Below are 22,404 nucleotides of genomic sequence, written 5' to 3'. Positions count from 1 at the left end.
TTCCTCCCTATACTCTTTCATCAAAGCTCTTGGTGCATCTCAAAACCCTTCCTTACAGAACACATGTATTATACAAAATAGACAGTGATCCTTTGTAATTTATTACTTTGTATGCTCTCTGAAGACAGTGACTTCTTTTAAATATGAGACAATAAATGTCCAGACTGTAGTCAGATTTTAGCCTATGTTTTACTATGATTTAGATTTTCCAAAAAGAACAAAATTATACAGCGTAAAAATTCAGGTGTCAGAAAGACTCAAAAGGCTGTTTTTCACTTTGTTCAAATTTTGTTTCCAGGCATTAAGTGTGTCATAGAGTTGTTGCCATTGCTGTTTTCCAAATGTCCGATGTGTGCTATGACTGGAAAAATTAAAAACAAAGTTATTAGTCAACCTTTTGTCCTTTGGTATTCTTTTATAATACACTTGTATCTAGTTAAACAGCAAGGTTAAATATATATAGGAGACAATGTAGAGTTATAAAAATGACTAGCTTTTTAAAAACAAAACAAAAAAAAATCTTTAGTTGCCATACTAATCCTAAACCAGGCTTCCCTTGTGGCTCAGCTGGTAAAAAATCTGCCTGCAATATCAGAGACCTGGGTTCAATTCCTGGGTTGGGAAGATCCCCTGGAGAAGGGAAAGGCTACCCACTCCAGTATTCTGGCCTGGAGAATTCCATGGACTGGATAGTTCATGGGGTCGCAAAGAGTTGGACACAACTGAGCGACTTTCACTATTCACACTAATCCTAAACCATCTATTTTCCTGAACTACATAAACCAGACATAGAAGTCATTAGTATTCTAGCCAGTGCTGAGCCATTAAATGAAATGTGCTGGAAAATAGGACTCTTTCATTAAATAAGCTAATCACATTCAGTCTGAACTTTAATAAAATTATGATAAATAGGAACTATTTAACTACAGTCAACTGATAAGAACACCACCTTGGTTCTCTATAATCATTTAAGTGAAATAGAATAAATTGTTCTACAAAATGCTGCAAAATATTAGTGTCTTACCTGACAACAACTTTTCTCTGGGTTTGATCAATTTTGCAGTAGACCATTTTAGTTCTCACCGCTGGAAAAAAGATGTTTTACGTGACTTATTATATGGAAAAATTCCCAAGGAAAACAGTCTAAAGCACGAAACTGTGACCAAGTAAGCCATAATAAAACTTAACAGTTTCCCAACACTATTTTACAAACTGGCTCTTTGAAGCGCAGTGGTATGATACAACCAAAAGGAAGGCCACGTATATTTGTCCTCTGGTTTGCTGCACCTATCTGTATTAAATATCACATAACGATTTTCAGTAAGAATTCTAGTGTTCTTCCGAGGCAGGGAATAGTTTCTTGATAAGGTATTATAGGACTGTTTGAGACTTAAGAGCATTCCAGTGAAACAATGTCAATAGTTCTGTGCATTTTATTAATCTTAAAAAATCCTAATTACATTGCACTTTATAAGGCAATTATTAAGACTTCCCAGCCAACACAGGAGACCCAAGAGACATGGGTTTGATCCCTGGGTTGGGAAGATCCCCTGGAGAAGGAAATGGCAACCTAATCCAGTTTCTTGCCTAGAAAATTTCATGGACAGAGGAGCCTGGAGGGCTACAGTCCACAGGGTTGCAAAGAGTCAGATGTAACTGAGCACAGCACACAATACAATTATTGGAGAAGAAGGTCCTATTCCTAGGCCAATCATAAAAATGTGATAATGGTTAGTATTTTCAGATCATTTACTATGTGCCAGGCACTGAGCTGGCACATGCATTAATTTATTTAATCTTCACAACCACAAATTAACTCCTACATTCATGTTTCACAGCTGAAGACCTAGTCCCAAACACAGGTTTAATACTAAAATCTAGGCTCTTAACCAATACAATATACTGCCCTAAAGGCCTTTTGTTCTGCATAACTTCAAGGAATAGATACACACCAAAAACCACATGTGCTCAGTCATTCAGACGTGTCCGACCCTTTGTGACCCTATGGATTGTAGCCTGACAGGCTCCCCTGTCCATGGAATTCTCCAGGCAAGAATACTGGAGTGGGTTGCCATTTCCTTCTCCCAAAAAACCACATAGCAACTTGCTGAATATAAATAATCCCAATGAATTTTCACAGTACTATAATCTGCTCAACTGCTAAACTCAGTTTCAAGATTAAAAATCTTTATGTTTCATAGGGTAGAAAGAAATTCTAGAAAAAATTGCCTTACCATCAATAACAAATGCTTCAACATCATCAGCTCCAATTTGAAGTTCTTGTTGCATTGTGTCAAAAGAAATTTCTTTATTTTCCACTGCCATTCCCATAAAAGTAAGCAGTCTCATTTTTGCCATATTCTGTTCATGTAGTAGGCCTGAGAAACACAGTAGTGAAGCCAGATAAGCTCTTGTGTAAAACTGTGTCACAGTGTTAATTTTCACAAAGCTTCTTGTATTTGCAAACCATAAACTGACCCCATAATCATATTATGGAGCATTTAAAATTATTTTTCTATAACTACGTTTCTTTATTGCTTCAGTGCCACAGGTGACACATTCAATGTTAAGATCAGGCTATAAAATGATAGTTTTAGGCCCTAAACACTTTGTACATTTTCTATTTTTAATATATTTTTTATATATTTTAGGACATAAAGTATACAAAATACATTTCATAAAGAACATTCTAATTTAACTAAATTACTTAAAACTTATTTTTACTAATAAGCTCTTCATTTAAACACAGGATTCTGTATCTATTGATACTTACTGTTTTCTGTGTTACTGGTAAGCAAAGAATTTTAAAATATTTTAACATACATTCAGTTATGAAAACATTAAATTTCCCTTTAGGCCACTTTGGATTTAATAGTCAAACTGCAAAAGTATATTTAACATTTACAGGTTTCAAATGATTCATACTGGATAAAGTAATAGTGATACCTGTTCTTTTTAAGGCAAAAATAGAAAACTACAAATAATTCAAATTTTGCCTTATAATTTCTAATGAAATATTATTACAATTATTCGGATCACAAACAATTATCAGACCTAAAAGCAAACTTGAGGAGTAGAGAGATTAAGTGACTTACTTATTAGTTACAAAGTGGCAGTACTAAGCCTAAAAAATAAGTTCATTTACAAAATAACTAGAAATACAAATATATACAAATCCTGAATACCCAAATTATCTCTTCCTAAATAGAAGCTGAACTATAACACAGTTTACTCTATCTCATGTTAATTTCTTAAAACATTTCTAAAGTTAATTTAGAAATACTTACACATTCCTTTTCTCTGAACTTTCAAATTATGTAAACTCAGCGAATGACACTCTCTAGTAATTAAGAGCCTCAAGTTTGTACTGGTAAAAAAGTTCTAAGTACTCCATAAATAAATTTGAAATTTATAACATAATATCAGCAGAAGACTAGGGAAGCCCATTAATATAGGACATAATTGTTAATTAGCTGTAATTATGATGCAGGCTTTCTATTTGGCACAGATTCAACAAAAACATGATCATCATAACTCAAATGAATGAGGTACCCAAGTAAGTATTGCTAAGCAGGTTTAATGAAAATCTACAAGCATCAAAAAATCAATTAGTGCACATTAACCCTAATTAACAAATGCAAATTAGATGCTGATTAACTTTCCGAAGCAAGAAGGTAGCAACTGGACAACACGAGATTACATGTGGACATGTTAGGGCAATTCAGTTGACACAAGATAGTGCTACTGTTGGCCCAAGTTGTCAGTGTTAATAAAACGAAGTGTTTTGAGAGTAACTGATGCCACCTGTGGAATCTACACATTTATAACCAGACTTGCAGCTGTAATTACGTCTTAATACATTTAAAACCCAAAAATAAACATTTAAGAAGATGTTTTTCTTCAAAACATCTTTTACAAACAAATTACTAATGAAAGATTGCTAATCTGCATACACTTTGACAAACAAAAGGCCAAACAGGGAATCTGATTTGAGGTTTACACAGAAATTCTGTTGTTTTTCCTTTCACAGAGAACAAATACAAAGTTTATTTGTATACAATATTTGTCAATACAAGAAAATTCCTTAACATTACCAGTTCTATGGACATACATATTGTCCTCTTTTAATATGATAAAATGATAGAAATTCCTAAAATTTCTAGGATATAGTTTAAAATACTCGTGAAGTTAAATTTATTTTACTGCTACTCCTTATGCAGTTACAAGCTTACCATAAATCAAAAATCTTTTCAGAGGAAGGAAGATTATTTCTCAAATGAATTATGTAAAACCATGGTCTATCTAACTCATGGAAATCTGCATTTAAAAACACTTCAAATTGATGTTTAAAGTAAAACAAAGAACCAAATTTAAAGCCTTTACAATTCTTGTTCTCAAACTATTAAGCCAGTAAAGTATGAGTTAAAGACTTGTAGAAAGCTGTGCTTTGTTTCATGAAAGTAGATTACCTTCAAAGAGGAAGTCACAGTGTTCTGTGTCATATTTCAATTTTAAAGTTATAAAAAAATCTAATTTTATGGAAACATTTATTCATTACTAATATGTCAAAACCTTAATGCAGTAATAAAAAAATGTGCATCATTGAGCAATTTCTGCATTGTCACTGACCCCTGTCTTAAAATGCTGCAATATAGAAAACGTAATTTTAATGCATGCAATAGCTTATGAACCAGTGCTCCTTTGAAACAGTCAATTACACATCAATGGGGGAGTGTCAAAGTGTTAATTACTACTCCTTTTTCTTTGGTGCGTAAATAAAGAGGTTGCTGACATTAACATTCCATCACATAGCTTCATGCCACAAAACAAATTAACTGGGACAGAATGTGGTTTTCTGGGTCTAGTGCACCTGGCAAAGCACTGAACACAAACACACTTGCATCTACTTTATCTTGGTGTATTTCAAACGCCTTATTATGTTCAGAATAATTCAATCTTCCCTAATTCCAACGGCTGCACACAAGTTATAGGTGACAGGAATTAATGATTACCAAATTGAGGACTAATAGTATAATCAAAGTAGATTATAAATGTATTCTTTATCTACACTTCAACCAGCAGGAAGACTAAATTCAATTTTAATATGGAAAATTACAATTGCCCTTTGTGTTCTGATCATCGTCCAGTAGAAAAACTATTAGCTTCATTTGTCTTCACTCTCTAAAAATGGAGTTTTAGAACAATTAAACCTGTTCAACTACAGATTTCTTAAGGTTTCTCTTTTTAATTTTAGCCATGTTAAAAACATGCTCCAGAAAGAAAACATTGAATATATATGCAGTCTGCTCAATAAGGATGAGTAAGATTCAATTCAGCAACACGTACTGAACTCTGTTGGTCTAGAAAGAAAACTTCAAGATAAAAATCACAAAGCTTAAACTTACTATGCTTTCTTCAACAAACTGTCACATACAATCACCATAATTCCACTTCTAACTTCATCTATAGCTTCACTTACATCTGCTTAGGAATACAGTATACTTTGTTCATTGGGGGCAGTGATGGAGAACCAAGTGTAAAGGACTGTGTTAGAAGGAAAAAAGCTATCTGCTACAATTATGTGACTGTGGCTTTTTAAAAGAAGTACCAAAAATTTAAATCACCATGCATCTAAGGAATAAGATACACCACTGGTTAGGGTAATCTACACATAAGGCCATGATCGTATTCTCTGGATCATATACATTCCTCTCTCTCCCTACCCCTCCAAAGAATAATTCCCAAAACTTACCAAGTGAATCAATGAAGTCTTTATTATTCTGATAAAACTTGACATATGATGCCAATTTAGCACTCACAAAAATGGTTAAAAGCTATACAAATAAAGACAAAAAAAAAGAATATTCAATACAGAATCAAGATTTATACTAGCAATTTAAGACACTGACTCCCAGCAAGGAGACTCTATATTTCAATCTGTCTGATCAAATTACCATGTAAATCTGCTTTCATCAAATTCACTTAAGATGAAAGAATCAGTAAATACAATGAGCTCTAAACAATTTACCCCAAAAGATGGCAGTAATGATGTAGTACTAATAGAAAATAATGTGTATATGTATTTATAACTAGAAAAATGCATTCATGTGTTTTAAAATATCAGACTTATTTTCCTAATTGGGGGCCAGGTGACACTATATAATATGAAGAAATCTATATTCTCTAAGTTCATAATGGAGAAGATGAAGGAAAGAAAGGAAAAACAGTGTTCAGCAGTGGAGAAAAGCTAAATGTTAGTCCTAAATTTCAGTCTGTTCCTGATTAAAAAATGAATAAATAGTTCTTTCTAGATTTCTCTGAGTTGTGTCCATTAATACAAAGAGTTCTGGGTTCAGTGTGTTAGATTTAGGAGAAAACACTTTTCACATTAAGGATAAACTACTTACATCATGAATAAGCTCGCCTTCCAAAAACTTGACTGGTTTTAAAGTAAGAAGATGGTCAAAAAGGAATGCATTTGGATCTTTCAATGCTCGCACAATACACCTTAATTAGAAAACAAAAAGCTCAGAGTCTAGAAATTCAGGTACATTTCACTAGCTTTGCAGACTGCAAAATATATTCAATTAAGTGAAATATCTAAGAGTTCAATATACATATACATGGCATAAAAAAAATTACAAAACTGGGGTTAAAACAGGTCAATAAATTGATCAGTGATGCCTGTTTTAACAAAATTATTCAGACAAAAACATAGTTGAAGAGAAGGCACCACCAAAAGCAAAGAATAAAATAGCAATATTTTATTACTTATGTCAGACATTAAGTGCTTTAACATGTATTATCTCATTTCATCCTCACAGCACCCTGAGACACTTGAGAGTATTATCAAGCCCACTTTACCAAAGAAGAAACAAGCTCAGAAAAGAACTTGCCTGGTTTTAAGGGCTAATTAAGTGGTCAAGTATTTGAATGCAGGCATTCTAACCTGAGTCAACAACGATCTTTTCCACTAACTACCCTTTCTACCAACATCCATTATATACAAGTTCTTGGGAAGCAATAACCCTATGAAGAAATTACCACAATTTCCATTCCATAGAGTTAAAAAACTGATTCTACTCTTATCGCTACTGAATAGACATAAAACTGCTTGAAGCAGTTCTCGTTAGCAATAAGTTAATTTTTATACAAATCCAACCTTTCCCCATCAACACTCCTTAAAATTAAGGTAAAATCAAACCAAGATGAAGTTCTACTACTCAGGCTGGGAACCCCAGTTGCAGGAATACCCCAAACAGCAAACACTGTATGGCTATTTCACATGCATTCTACGGCTCTCTCAATACCAAATCTTAATTTTGGTAGCTACATTAGAATCATCATGGAGCACGAGCTATCAAATGGCTTTGGATCACTGGTGGACACAAGCATGACCTCCGTTATATGACCGAACACTGTAGCGTGCCTCTGCCCCAGCGACAACAGCCATCACTGGAAAACCATCACATTACCTGTGGGCATCAACTCGAGCCTGGGAAGCATTGTCCTCCGTGTAACTGCCTAACAATTCCACCATAACTTTTGATGCGGCATCACTAAAAAGAAATACAACTTTAGGAACTTCCGAGTATCATTACTGCCATTCATTCATTCAAAAATATTTACTAAGTGCCAATACCATGCTGATGATACACACAGACTGGTGACCCAGAGACACAGTTCTTCTCTATGGCAAGTCATGGAACTTTCCTTCTAGTAGGAAAGAGAAACAACTAAGGAAAAGTAACAACTAAAAAGTACGTGCCATAAAGGAAAATGGTGATGTTATACAGTAATAAGAGTCGAGAGAGGAAAGAGGAGGCTATTTCATACAGAATGAGCAGGGAAAGTCTCTCTCTGAGGAAATGACACGTAAGCCGAGATCTGAAGGATGTAAAACAACTGGCTATGAAGAGTATTGGAGGCGGAAGGCTGGGGCTGGATGACTTTCCAGGCAGAGAAGACAAGCTATAAAAAGCCCTAGAGGAGAAAAAACTTTTGTCTGAGAATAGTACAGCTGAACCTGAGCCAACACCAGATATTTAAATAACTCTACTAATGACAACCTTCCAATTAAATCACCCCCAGAATTATATGATCAATTTTGACTGCAGTGAAAAATACAAAATAATTAAATGCATCACTCAATCTGAACTTAGAAAATGTTTATCTTCACCCTTTATTTCTTCTTTTAAACTGATGAAATCTTCAGCCAGTTACCAAAAGCTTCAGTTTGCTAAGTAGGAGAAACACCCTTTTCATTTTCTAAAAACCCTTCTCTTCTCCCCACATCTGGATTCAACCTGGATAAAATCAGTAAGAGCTTTACCATTTATTTTTAAAAAGTTAAATGACATTCTAAAACTTCCCACTAAACTAAGGATCAAATATATTACCTTGGGGTGGGGGAGTGGGAGGAAGGCTCACAAGGGAGGGGATAGATATATACTTATGGCTGAATTCATGTTGTACACCAGAGACCAGACAACACTGTAAAACAATTACCCTCCAATTTAAAAACAAATTACTATCCTGTGATACACTGCAGGCATGGGCACACTTTCCAGTTTTAACAGCCATAGTATACTTCAGTCGAATACATCTTATTAAAGAAAATCTGAACAGAGATCAGATAGTCCATTTAAAGAGCACAGTATCTGACATATAATAAGGCCTCAGAAGGTGTCACACAATTTGCACTCATCAACCACTACTAAAATCATGGAGGCACCAATAAGTATAAGCATTTCTTACTAAGAGGGCAAGGTAACTCCCAAGAAGCAAAAACAACAACAAAAAGACCATTTTCTGTGTACTAGGCAAAAACTAAATCTTAAAACTTAAAGCAGCAGCATGACAGAAATTTATAGAGTTTAAATAACTATCCTCTCCTAGTTCCCTAAGCATGGGAAGCATTCACCAATTCAGGGCCCATCACTGCCCAACACCTTGGGAATACAATGGTGGACAGACAAGGTTCCTAACCTTCACTGAGCCTTTACTGCTTCGTGGTTTAGTCACTAAGGCATGTCCACCTCTTTTGCTATTCCACGGACTATAGCCCTCCAGGCTCCTCTGTCCATTGGATTTCCCAGGCAAAGATACTGGAGTGGGTTGCCATTTCCTTCTCGAAGGGATCTTCCCGACCCAGGGATCAAACCCATGTCTCTTGTGTTTCCTGCCCTGGTTCCGTTAAGTTCCGTTCCGTCACTCAGTCGTGTCCGACTCTTTGCGACCCCGTGGACTGTAGCCTACCAGACTTCTCTGTCCATGGGATTCTCCAGGCAAGAATACTGGAGTGGGTTACCGTTTCCTTCTCCAGGGGATTTTCCCGACCCAGGGATCGAACCCGGGTCTCCCGCATTGGAGGCAGATGCTTTAACCTCTGAGCCACCAGGGAAGCCCTCCTGCCCTGGTAGGTGGACTCTTTGCCGCCACACCACCTGGGGAGCCCTCACTGAGCCTATAACCTCATAAACCTCTTAACTGAGGGTATTAAGTGCCATAAGTGGAGGGCACTGTAAATATGGGAGGAGCATTTCAGGCAGAGTAAAGGAGTTGAGTGTGGGTCTAGACCAAATATAGGTCAGCTTTCCACGAAGCACCAGGCAATAAATATTTTAGGCTTTAGAGGTCACAGTCTCTATCTCAACTATTCAAATCTTGGCGAAAGCAGACAAAGATAATACATAAAAATGTAAATATGGGCATGTTCCAATAAAACTTAATGGATATGGAAATTTGTATTTCATATAATGGCCACATTTCAAGAAATAGACTTTTTTTGATGCCCCCTCTCCCCCATCAAGCACTTAAAAATATAAAAACCATTCTTAGCTTGTAGACCATGCAAGAACAAGTACCAGCCTCTCTGGTCCAGACTGGGAAAGAGCATGGTGCTTTTGTATCTGACACAGTTCACTATGTCTAGAGTATGATAGCCAAGAGGAAGAGTATGTGGGTGGGTGTGGGTATGCATAAAAGAGAGGAGGAGAGAAATGGAGGGAGGGAGTATCTATACAGAGAAAGCAAAGTTTCTGTAGTTTGTCACCACGCCATACAAAAATGGCAAGATTATTATCACGTTCGCCAAGTCCACGCCACAGCAATAAATGGAAGCCCGTGTCAGAAAGGACTTCTATATCATACTAAGAATTTTGTACTGTACGCTAAAGACAATGTAAACCTAAAGAACGATATGCTGAAATTGTTTCACAAAATCACTGTAAATAGAATAAACAGAAGATGACGTCAAGAAAATGGTAATTCATTTCGGTCATACTGAGTTTGAGGCAACTATGTGTGCTTAGTCAATCATGTCTGACTGACTGTGACCCCATGGACTGTGGCCCACCAGGCTCCTCTGTCCATGGGGATTCTCCAAGCAAGAAAACTGGAGTGGGTTGCCATGCCCTTCCCAAAGGGAATCTTCCCAATCCAGGGATTGAACCAAGGTCTCCCACGTTGCAGGCGGAGTCTTTACTGTCTGATTCACCAAGGCAAGGCCGCAACTAAATAGAAACAGGTGGAAAGCAGCTGAACATAAAGACCTAAAGTTCAGAAGAGAAGCTGGGTTGAATGCCTCTGGGAAGGGCATACACCCTATAGTTCCATAAACCACCACTTAATATTGCCTTACGTCACCGCTTCTTACATCTGCTTTTGCGACATGTTCATTTTTCAGAAATAGTCATCATTCACCTAGCACATATATACTGAGTGCCTACTCTTGTCAGACCCTGTCCTAGCAATGAACAAAAAGTTAAGGCCCTTGTGAAACTCACATTCTGGTGGGGACTGACAGATAATAAACATTAAAACACAGTAGGTCAGTTAATAATAAGTGCAATGGGAGCAATAATAAAGGAGGGAAGGTAGGGGGGAAGCAATGCAAGGGTAGAGGAACGTTGTTATTTTCAGACAGCCAAAGAAGGCCTTTCCAATGAGAACAACTTAGCAGATCTGAAGAAGGGAGGGAGCCACAAATGAGTTGTGAATGAAGCAAAGACTCTAGACAGAAGCCCCAAAAGTCAACTAAAGGAAGCGTTTCAACAAGGAAAGAATGCGCACCTGTGACAAATGCTGCAGGTGTTTCTTAATTAGGGTGTCTAGAGGACAGATGGGTACTCGCGTCCTATCTCAATTTCTCTGAGAAACAGCTTTGGGATTCTTTAGAAGGTGACCTTAGTTACTTCCTTTTTATGCATAAAAGACTGAGGATCTTCTAAACAGCAATCAGAGACACCACCCAATGAGTAGTCACGAACGACACACATCATTTTAAATGACTACCAGAAAAAGACTAATTTTTTAAAGATGAGCTTGAAAAAAGTGAAAAGGATAATGATAGGAATAAAATACCTAATATTCACTGAGTGCTTTTTTAATAATAAAATCACTGTTTTAAGAACTTTGTGTATATCTTATTTAATCTTTCCAATAATGCTATTAGGTAGATACTACTACTATTTCCACCTTGAAGTTGGAAATTGAGGTACAGAGATTTATTTAGGGTCATACAGCTAGCCTGGAGGTTCAGATGGTAAACAATCTGCCTGTAATGCAGGAGACCCGGCTTTGATCCCTGGGTTAGGAAGATCCCCTGGAGAAGGGAACAGCAACTTACCCTAGTATTCTTGCCTAGAGAATTCCATGGACAGGATCCTGGCAGGCTACAACCCATGGGACTGCAGAGTTGGACATGACTGAGCAACTAACACACAGCTAGTAGGAAGGCCAAGGTTCGAATCCCAGTAGTTTTATTCCACTGCCTACACATTTATAGTGTATATTAAAATACGGATTCCTTCTCCAGTAGCTTTCATGCCCTCCCTATTTGAAATGGTCTGATATAAAACTATTTAATACTTATCGACAACTGGCTGGAATGCTGCCACAAGTGTGCAAGCATGTAACAGAGAGTAGCCACTGATGCAAAATGAAATAGGCTATTAATGCAAAATCCCTTGCTTGCTTCTTTTATAATAAAACACTGCAACTTTCACTGGAGAAGGAAATGGCAACCCACTCCAGTGTTCTTGCCTGGAGAATCCCAGGGACGGGGGAGCCTGGTGGGCTTCTGTCTATGGGGTCACACAGAGTCGGACACGACTGAAGTGACTTAGCAGCAGCAGCAGCAACTTTCACAACAAAAATATAATTGTCTCTTGTATTGTTAAATGTAAATGGTCTGTAAAAACTTACCATTAACATAACAGAAACACTATTATTGATCTTTTCTAACATATGAAACACCGGAAATGGCAACCCACTCCAGTGTTCCTGCCTGGAGAATCCCAGGGACGGGGGAGCTTGGTGGGCTGCCGTCTATGGGGTCGCACAGAGTCGGACACGACTGAAGTGATTTAGCAGCAGCAGCAGCAGCACAGAAAGCCACTAAAAATTGTGCAATAAAACTAAACTGATTACTTTTTCTAAAAGTTTTTAACCACTATGTGAAAAGAGCAATTGAAAAGCTGGGTCAAAATGGCAGGATTATCCTTCAATACTGATTCTAAAAACTGGACCAAATCTATCATTTGGTTGCATCCGTAACTGGCTGAGGAATAAATCTTTTGGGCATGCAGTTTGCTGGGCTAAATACAAGCCTTAAAAACTCAAGACCTTGCAAAAACACAATAAGATTTAGTATAGTCTATTGCACATCTTGGAATGTGAAGTCAAGTGGGCCTTAGAGAGCATCACTACGAACAAAGCTAGTGCAGATGATGGAATTCCAATTGAGCTATTTCAAATCCTGAAAGATGATGCTGTGAAAGTGCTGCACTCAATATGCCAGCAAATTTGGAAAACTCAGCTATGGCCACAGGACTGGAAAAGGTCAGTTTTCATTCCAATCCCAAAGAAAGGCAATGCCAAAGAACGCTCAAACTACCGCACAATCACACTCATCTCACACGCTAGTAAAGTCATGCTCAAAATTCTCCAAGCTAGGCTTCAGCAATATGTGAATCGTGAACTTCCAGATGTTCAAGCAGGTTTTAGAAAAGGCAGAGGCACCAGAGATCAAATTGCCAACATCCGCTGGATCATGGAGAAAGCAAGAGAGTTCCAGAAAAACATCTATTTCTGCTTCATTGACTATGCCAAGGCCTTTGACTGTGTGGATCACAATAAACTGTGGAAAATTCTGAAAGAGATGGAAATACCAAACCACCTGACCTGCCTCTTGAGAAACCTGTATGCAGGTCAGGAAGCAACAGTTAGAACTGGACATGGAACAACAGACTGATTCCAAATAGGAAAAGGAGTGCGTCAAGGTTGTATATTGTCACCTTGCTTATTTAACTTATATGCAGAGTACATCGTGAGGAACGCTGGGCTGGAAGCAGCACAAGCTGGAATCAAGATTGCCGGGAGAAATATCAATAACCTCAGATATGCAGATGACACCACCCTTATGGCAGAAAGTGAAGAGGAACTCAAAGGCCTCTTGATGAAAGTGAAAGAGGAGAGTGAAAAGGTTGGCTTGAAGCTCAACATTCAGAAAACGAAGATCATGGCATCTGGTCCCATCACTTCTTGGGAAATAGATGGGGAAACACTGTCAGAATTTATTTTTGGGGGCTCCAAAATCACTTCGGATGCTGATTGCAGCCATGAAATTAAAAGATGCTTACTCCTTGGAAGGAAAGTTATGACCAGCCTAGATAGCATATTAAAAAGCAGAGACATTACTTTGCCAACAAAGGTCCGTCTAGTCAAGGCTATGGTTTTTCCCGTGGTCATGTATGGATGTGAGAGTTGGACTGTGAAGAAAGCTGATCGCCGAAGAATTGATGCTTTTGAACTGTGGTGCTGGAGAAGACTCTTGAGAGTCCCTTGTACTGCAAGGGGATCCAACCAGTCCATTCTAGAGGAGATCAATCCTGGGTGTTCATTCGAAGGACTGATGCTAAAGCTGAAACTGCAATACTTTGGCCACCTCATGCGACGAGTTGACTCACTGGAAAAGACTCTGATGCTGGGAGCGATTGGGGGTAGGAGGAGACGGGGACGACAGAGAATGAGGTGGCTGGATGGCGTCACCAACTCGATGGACATGAGTCTGAGTGAACTCCAGGAGTTGGTGATGGACAGGGAGGCCTGGCGTGCTGTGGTTCATGGGGTCGCTAAGAGTTGGACACGACTGAGCAACTGAACGGAACTGAACTGACTGCAAAGTTGGGCTTCCTTGGTAGCTCATATGGTAAAGTGTCTGCCTGCAATGGAGGAGACCCGGATTAGATCCCTGGATCGGGAAGATCCTCTGGAGAAGGAACTGGCAACCCACTCCAGTATTCTTGCTTGGAAAATTCTGTGGACAGAGGAGCCTGATGGGCTACAGTTAGTGGAGCTGTCAAGAGTCAGACACGACTGAATGAGTAACACTTCTTTCAGTTTCCTTGCAAAATTTCATCTCAGGGACACTGTTTATGTAAGGGACACTGACTAAGGGGAACTGATTTGATAGACCCTCACCACCATTAATCAAAAGTGATAGCACTACCCTGTACTAAGACATTAAAGCTTAGTCTAATTAAGTAACTTAGTCTAATGTTACACACAGCTTTGGGATTAACAGTTGCACCAGTTTTAGGAAAGCAAGTTTTGCTTTTTAGAAAGTTTAAAGATGGGAAAAACTATTTCAAACTTTGCAGTTATCTTTAATTTAATAGGTGAAATTTACAAAGGGATTTATAGCAACTCTTCAGAGAACAAAGTAAGAGCAAAACCACTTATCCTACTTGTCTTTAAAAAACAGTCCCAACTACTTATATTGCCTGTTAAGTCAGTACATTAATTCTGAATACCTTTTCTTACAATCCACAAGTGCCTCATAAAGTAGTCTTAAAAGGGTGTGTTTTTTTTCAGTGGTGAGGTTCCAGTCAGAAATCCATTTTCTAACCTACAACGAGATTGAGAAAAGGAGAACATTTAGAGACATGGTGAACATATTTGCTTCTTATTTCTTATAAGCAGAATAAGTATTCTACATCGTAACTCACTTGATCCAGCTCAGTTGGAATATACTGGATGGCCCCACAAGATGCTGCCACTTTAATGAGGCTGCAATACACTGTATATCTTACAGGAGTATTCTTATCCATCCCGTGGAAAAGGTTGCTTAGCCTGGTAAACAAGTAATAAAGCAGTGCTTGAGATCAGTGACCATGTGAGCACACTGAGGCCATCTGCTCTGACAACAAACTTCACAGAGATAGTGCTACGAACATCACATTGCAGGGAGGGAAATGGGGCCCAAAGACACACCACCAGATGTGTCTCAGTCACATTGTCTAGAGTCAAGTTCTAGAATTCTTTTTACATGACAGTAACATGAAGAACCCCTCGCTTTTTACCAATAAATGACAGTAACATGAAAACCCCACAGAAAAACTGAGCCTCTTTCAGTTCTTAACTTACAACTGCAGTCTCAGAGATGGACGTTCACCTTCCCGAAATTTGACCAGTTTCTCACACAGGCTTTCAATCAGAGCTTCTTGCTTATCTGGTTCCAGGATCAACAGGAGGGATACCACGCTGTTCATCACACTTTCAACATCTACACATGTATGGATAACACAACACTGACTATAATATTTAATGTATTGAGTTAAATATGTATTTCCAGAATTTTAATATACCAAGACCACTGAACATAAAACTTAAAAAACTAAAAAATAGAGAACACATGAATTTAAAATAACCAGCTCTGTTGTACCATTATCATTCAGAAAGCAACTTCCACATTTTATTAAACGAGGAAGAACTTACTACCCAGGATCTGGTTTTCAACCAGTGAAACAAAAGACTGATTTACACGTCCATATAGTATACAGTTTCAGTTTTTACTGGCAAGATACTAATTGTATGCCAAGTTTAATCTCAGACCTTAACCAGAGATTTTAGGACTCCTAATTTTCAAAATTTCCCATTTTATCTCAATAGAGAATTAGTCAAATAATTAGCTTTTCGATTACCTGAAATTGCATCCCATTTGATAATGTAAACCTTATGAAGAGATTCGCATTTTTCTTTAGTTCACTCTGAAATTACCAGTATTTACTGTGTGCAATAACATTCAAAAAACAGATGTGAAAAAGATGTTTTCTCAAGATAGGCTTACTTCACAGGTTTAACAGATGAGAATAAATTGAAAGTGTGTGCAAAGATGAAAAACAATGGTGCTTTTAAAATCCTAAGGTCTAAAACAAAACAAATATAATTCACAACAAAGTTTTAAAAAGTAAGTCTATGATCAGTAGTAATACAAAAAAAAACAAACCTTTATCATCTTCCTTCAGACATACATCACAGGCTTCAATAATCTGAGCTAAATCTACATGAAGTCCACCTTCTGAGTTCTCTTCTGAAATTTCAGCTCCTTTAGATTTCAAATACGCGCGAAGCTCAGCAGCCTGTTGGATCAAATAAGATTGCTCTATATCTATTAGATGAACTATAAATTACAAAAGGCAGGATCTAAAAGCATTCTGTCCTGTTTCTTAAAAAAATAAAAGTAAAATGTGAATATCACATTTAAAGATGACTTTAAATTATGTTCAAGTTTCTCCCCCTAACTCATCCACCATCAGTTTCAAAGGGCTCAGTCGGTAAAGCGTCTGCCTACAGTGCGGGAGTCCCGGGTTCAATCCCTGGGTTGGGACGATCTCCTGCAGAAGGCAATAGCAACCCCACTCTAGTATTCTTGCCTGGAGAATCCCATGGACGGAGGAGCCTGGTAGGCTACAGTCCACGGGATCGCAAAGAGTCAGACACGACTGAGAGACTTCACTTCAAACACGTAGCTACACAAACCCATTATGACCCCCACACTGATCACCTTCAGAATTTCTCTCACATCACCTATTTATCCTGCTGGATTTTCAGTATACAGCAAAAGCCTTTCTAACATAGCCCAAGCTTTTTGGGGGGCAAGTGGGGAAAGGGAATAATTGATCTGTTTTAAAGAAATGAAGTTTTATTGCTCTCAGGTCTATGTAACACAGATAATTTAAAGTTACAGACATTACCCTGGTAAGGGAGTAATCATTTGTTAAGTAGAGGACCCATCTGAGATAAGCACTGTGAGAGACACAAAAATAAGATGCCTTTGAGTGTCTCCCTTAATATAATGTTTCTATCAAATTGCATCTATGCATACCTGGATCAGAAAGCACTGTTGGACCTATAAAAACATAACTATAGTACCACATCCAGGTATTTAGGCATTTTCTATTCTAACACACACATAATATTTAATAACTTATTCTTTTGAGGTCTTGGATTTATGGCAGCTACACATGAATGTAAACGCTGTTTAAGATAATAAAGAACTGAAACGGAGATGTAGGGACACCATTAGCACATGTACAGGCATCACAGTTCTAATCCCACAGCTATGTCTGGGTACCTAAAACCTGCAGATCTGATGGCGCGATCTTTTCAGATAATACAGAAACTTCACATGAGTTGGTATTATAAACAAGACTTCATAAAACAAATTTCACCATTTCAGAGAGCACTAAAATATCACTGTATATTTCTCTGTGAAGGAGACATAGTACGGTGCCCCACCAACGGCATTTATTTATTTTCTGCTTTGCAGGCACAAAGCAAACTATTCAATCAACATTTTGCTGTTTTCATCTGGCATCCTTACTGGCCACAGATGGTTACTCTAATCGGAGAACTTGACAGAAGTTAAATTCCTGAAGCAATCATCTATTTACCCAAAAAAATGGCTAGGGTGAAACAAGAACAGTAGCATAACCTAACTAGAAAAGACACTTTAACATAATCAATGGTAAAAACTTCCTTCATCAACAACCCTTTTCCATTTAAAACAAAAATCAAGTAATTTTTTTTCCCTAATAACCTATTGTTGATAACATGATTCCATTCCTCATCAGGTAGGCTTTTTTCCCTTCCACATCTTTTCTAATAATGTTCAACTCCTTCTCTAGCTTTTTTCCCCCCATTTTTCTTTCCCTTACTCTGTCTGCTCTTCGGGTCTGAAAGTTATCTTAGACTAGTAATGTTTTCTCTTCTATCGAAACCAAAATTTCCATGTTAGTAGAGTAGCAGAAAACTACAGAATGACAACACTTAAAACTTCGAAGAACAGTTTTCAGTTCTGCAAAACTAACTTAAGAGAAACTCACTTCGAAGTTAGTTGAACTTGAGACTTCTCCGTTTAAAATGAGAAGCATTACCCATGCATATATACCAAAAAGCAAACAGAAACTTAAAAACATTAAGACCGTTCACCAGGTGTATGCCTCAAAAGTCTGGGGGTGGAACTGATGTTATGCTTTCAGAACTCTCACTCCTGCTCAAGTAAAAGTATAAAATACAGTCTACATACGGTCACATAGTAGTAAAGCCATCTTGATCTTTAGTACCAACTTATTTTTCCCTGAACTGCTTACGCCTTCTGAAGATTCGCCACCTCCCACTCCGGATGTGGCTGCATTTCGGGGACGGAAGCTGATACCCTTCTCAATGAGTCAAAAGTACTGTGTCGACAGAGTGACTACAGGCTGGAAGTCCCGACGCCAACCAGGAAGTAGGCCGCCGAGCCTGGAACCCAGGCTGGGAGCGCCGGCGGGCGGGCTGGTGCAACTCCTGGCCCGGAACGTGCGCCCCTGCCTCTCGGCCTGCCCACTCGCGGGTGCAGAGGACACAACCGCGGCTCTCGACTCCGGGGTTGGCTCGGCGGGGCAGCGCTCCGCCCGCCTGGCCCGGGCTCAACCCCGACTCGGCCCCTCACATCCCTGAGTCTCCCCGCACCTCCCACCCTGGCGGCATCGGCGGCCCGGGAGCACACCTGATCTTCCTCGCTGATGTCGATGAACGCCGGGACACTCATGGTGAAGGCCCGGGCACCGTGGACGTTGCGCTCGCAAACCACGCCGACCGGAAAAGGGAGCTGGGCGGCGCGGCGGCGCCTCACAACCGCTTCCGGGTCACCCGCAGCAGGTCTTGCGGGGCGGGGCCATTGACAGGGGCGGAACCACGGAGACCAATCCCATCACGCATTCTGGCTGGGGGCGGGGCAGGGGAGCTGGGGCACGGCCAAGGGGCCACCTTCCTGGACTGCCTCCCGTCCCCTCTAACTTCAGTAGTTGAGTTGCGGGCACTTTCGAGTTGCTCCTGCGTTTGTGGCTCGCGGAGCCTACCTAGCGTTTCGAAGTTTTAAGGCAAATTTTTTTCGACTTATAATTTAGCCCACTTTTAACCTTTATTGAGGGACTAACTGGCAGGCAGTGCACTCTGCCCTGAGGATACCTTTAGTTTTCAAGGTAAACTCCCGCACCGGCAGCTTACATTCAGTGGAGGCGCAAAGAACACAGCAGTAGGAAGTTTATTAGAAAGGCTCTCCTGGAGGACATCCTGTTTAACAGCACAGGCTGCCGAATCGAGTTCTTTGGGGTGGAATCCCTGCTGTACCGTTTGATGGATTTGTGATTTGGGGTAATTGCTTAACCGCGGCGTTTCGTCTTCCTGTTGGAAAAATAAAATCAAGTACTTATCTCATGATGGTATTGTGAGGACTAAGTAAATTAATAAATAAAGCAATTGAAACACGGTGAACTTTGGATGTCTTAGCTATTTTTCAGTAGTCCCGTAACTGTTAACTGGCACTACTAAGAGAAAAGCAGAGAAAGGAGTGGTGTGTGTATGACTGTGTGCGCATGCCTTTTAAGATAAAGCGAAGAAAATGGATCAAGTATTAATGAGAACTGAAGGAAATGAGGAAAGTACCAATGAATAAATCTGCCGGCAACCTTTTTATGCAGAAGACAGCAAGGAAAGAACTTGAAGCAGGTGCAAGGAATGTGTCTGTTTGGGGCATTCCATATAAGTGGAAGCATAACAATATGTGGCCTGCGTCTTTTTTCATTTAGCATGTTTTCGAGGTTGTAGCATGTATTAATCCTTCCGTTCCGTTCCGTTCCATCGCTCAGTCGCGTCCGACTCTATGCGACCCCGTGGACTGCAGCCTACTAGGCTTCTCCGTCCATGGGATTCTCCAGGCAAGAATACTGGAGTGGGTTACCGTTTCCTTCTCCAGGGGATCTTCCCGACCCAGGGATCTAACCCGGGTCTCCCGCATTGGAGGCAGACGCTTTAACCTCTGAGCCACCAGGGGAGCCCGTATTAATCCTTCATTCCTTTTTATTGCTTAATAATATTCATTGTTATGCAGATACCATAGTTTGTTTATCCATTCATCAGTGGGAGCACATTTAGGTTGTTTCCATTTTTTGAACAATGTTTTTAGCAATATTCATGCACAAGATTTTGCAGGAACGTGTGTTTATATTTGTTTTTCCTGGGAGTAGAATTGCTAGGTTATATGGTAACTTTATGTTAATTTTTTTGAGGAGCTATTTTCCCAAAAGGCAACAGCTTTATTTTTAATAATCCCAAATAAGAAACAAACTAAATGTTCATCAACAAGTGAATGGATGGAGTTTTCTGGCAGTCCAGTGGTTAGGATTCAGCACTTGCACTGCCATGGCTTGAATTCAACCACTGGTTGGGGGACTGAGATCCCACAAGTAGCATAGCATGGCCAAAAAAACCCCCAAAACACAGGTGAGTGTATAAACAAGTTGTTATATATTCATGTAATGGAATACTGCTCTGCAATAAAAAATGATGGAATATCAATAACATGCAACAATACAGATGAATCAAAATAATTTGTTGTGTGAAAGAAGCCAGATATACTGTATGATTCCACTTATTTAACCTCTAGAAAATGCAAACTAAAGTAGCAGCACTGTAGATTGTTGTTGCCTAGATGAGGAGGACTAATATTTAAAAATAGTATCTCAGATTGAATTAGTTTTTAAATGCATCAAAAAATTTAGCTTTATTTTGTTAAAATAAATGTTCTGTGGGCTTTTTTTTTCCTTTTTAAGGGAGACAAGTCTCTTTAACTTAGACAAGTGGTACAAGAAATATTGTCTATTTTTCTATAAAAGGCATGTTTCATATATTCCAAAGTTTCAGATAAAAAGTTTAGCGCCAACTGAAGAAATCTGGAGCCAGCTGAAATTTGAGCAGACCAATTTCAGCTTGATCCTATGCCCAAAACTAATATACAGGTCAACTGGTGTGTTAAACGCAATGAAATGAGTTGTCATTTATGCTGCCACAAGAGCAAACTATTATTGTGTCATATTCTTTAATAGAGTTTCTTGAAAGTATACCTTGAAATTTTCAAAAAGTGAATTGAACAGGTATCCTATCTTCGAAAAGGGAATATTCTCTAGCTGATATTTTTTATCTGAAAAATACAACCAAATATTTATTGGTTTTTTTTGTTTCTTAATTTGTCTGCTTTCACTCTAATAATATCTCCTTGTTTTTTCTAATTAAAAATTCTGGAAAAGCCAGGTTTAACTATATTTTTAATTATCTTATTTGAAAGGACCATATTAATATATTCACATGAAATTTTATCATTGGAACAAAATTACATATTTTGTAAGAAGACTGCTTTGTGTGATATTGATACCCCAAATTTGTCTTCAAGTTTGTATCAAGTATCTCAAAACTATGGAATTATTCATCTGATAAATAAAAGTATATTTTTGTGCTAAAATAGTACATGTATTGATTACCTAAATAGTAATGCTATAGTTTAAAAGATAACCTATTTGAAATGAGCATTATTTATAATAATTAATCATCATTCTTTTACTGAATCAATATTCTCTGAACACTGAGAAGGTGGAAATGTTCTCATTATTCCATTCCTTCACTTATGGAAGTGGCTGATAAAAAGAAAGTGTAATAAATTATGTGTTATATTAGTGAATGATATCATAAAAGTTAACTAAATTAGCATATAATAAATCTCTGGTCTTTGCTTTAAATTTTAATTTTGAATGAAAAATAGATGACTACAGCATTCTAGAAAGACATGGAAAAGAGTGAGGGAAAATGGTATGACAGAGACTGCTACTTGTCAGCCTGCTATCCATCCTCTGATTCCTTAGTTGCAAATCCTCCCTGTAACGTAGGTGTGGCAATGCACCCTTTCTTGCAACTAAATTTATCAGCCTTATGGCTGGAGTCATTGTAGAAGGAAATGGCAACCCACTCCAGTGTTCTTGCCTGGAGAATCCCATTCCTGGTGGGCTTCCGTCTTTGGGGTCGCACAGAGTCCGACACGACTGAAGAGACTTAGCAGCAGCAGCAGCCAATGAGATGTAAACGAAAATTTGGGGAGGAGCTTCTGGGGAAATGCTATAAAAGGAGCAGACTCAGTCTGGAAGCTGACTCTTCTGTCCTTGGCCTTTTCTGTTTCTTGCATCCTAAAAACACATGTACTTGATGGTGGGAGTTTCAGTAACCAAACTAAAACCAAGATGTGATGTT

The 22,404-nt window shown here is 38.6% G+C and overlaps 1 protein-coding gene across 2 annotated transcripts; it reads right to left on the bottom strand.

Moving 5' to 3' along the window:
• Positions 1-80: 80 nt before the first annotated feature.
• EIF3M (eukaryotic translation initiation factor 3 subunit M) lies at positions 81-18,993 on the bottom strand. Of its 2 annotated transcripts, XM_055423788.2 has the most exons (11): positions 18,836-18,993; positions 16,292-16,424; positions 15,430-15,568; positions 15,012-15,135; positions 14,817-14,911; positions 7,476-7,559; positions 6,408-6,507; positions 5,753-5,834; positions 2,235-2,378; positions 1,025-1,085; positions 81-361 (listed from the first exon to the last, which is right to left on the bottom strand). In XM_055423788.2, exons 1-11 carry the CDS (start codon positions 18,875-18,877, stop codon positions 241-243), a joined length of 1,125 nt encoding a protein of 374 aa, XP_055279763.1. In that variant the 5' UTR covers positions 18,878-18,993; the 3' UTR covers positions 81-240. The 2 variants fall into 2 exon arrangements, with proteins under 2 accessions (XP_055279763.1, XP_088699351.1); XM_088843225.1 differs by lacking the exon at positions 7,476-7,559.
• Positions 18,994-22,404: the final 3,411 nt, after the last annotated feature.

Source organism: Moschus berezovskii, chromosome 14 (genome assembly GCF_049115385.1).
Source record: "Moschus berezovskii isolate FMDL1 chromosome 14, NW_MosBer_1.0, whole genome shotgun sequence".
NCBI lineage: Eukaryota > Metazoa > Chordata > Mammalia > Artiodactyla > Moschidae > Moschus > Moschus berezovskii.
Note: the sequence above shows the minus strand (reverse complement) of the source record. Positions and strands in the feature narration are given on the sequence as shown.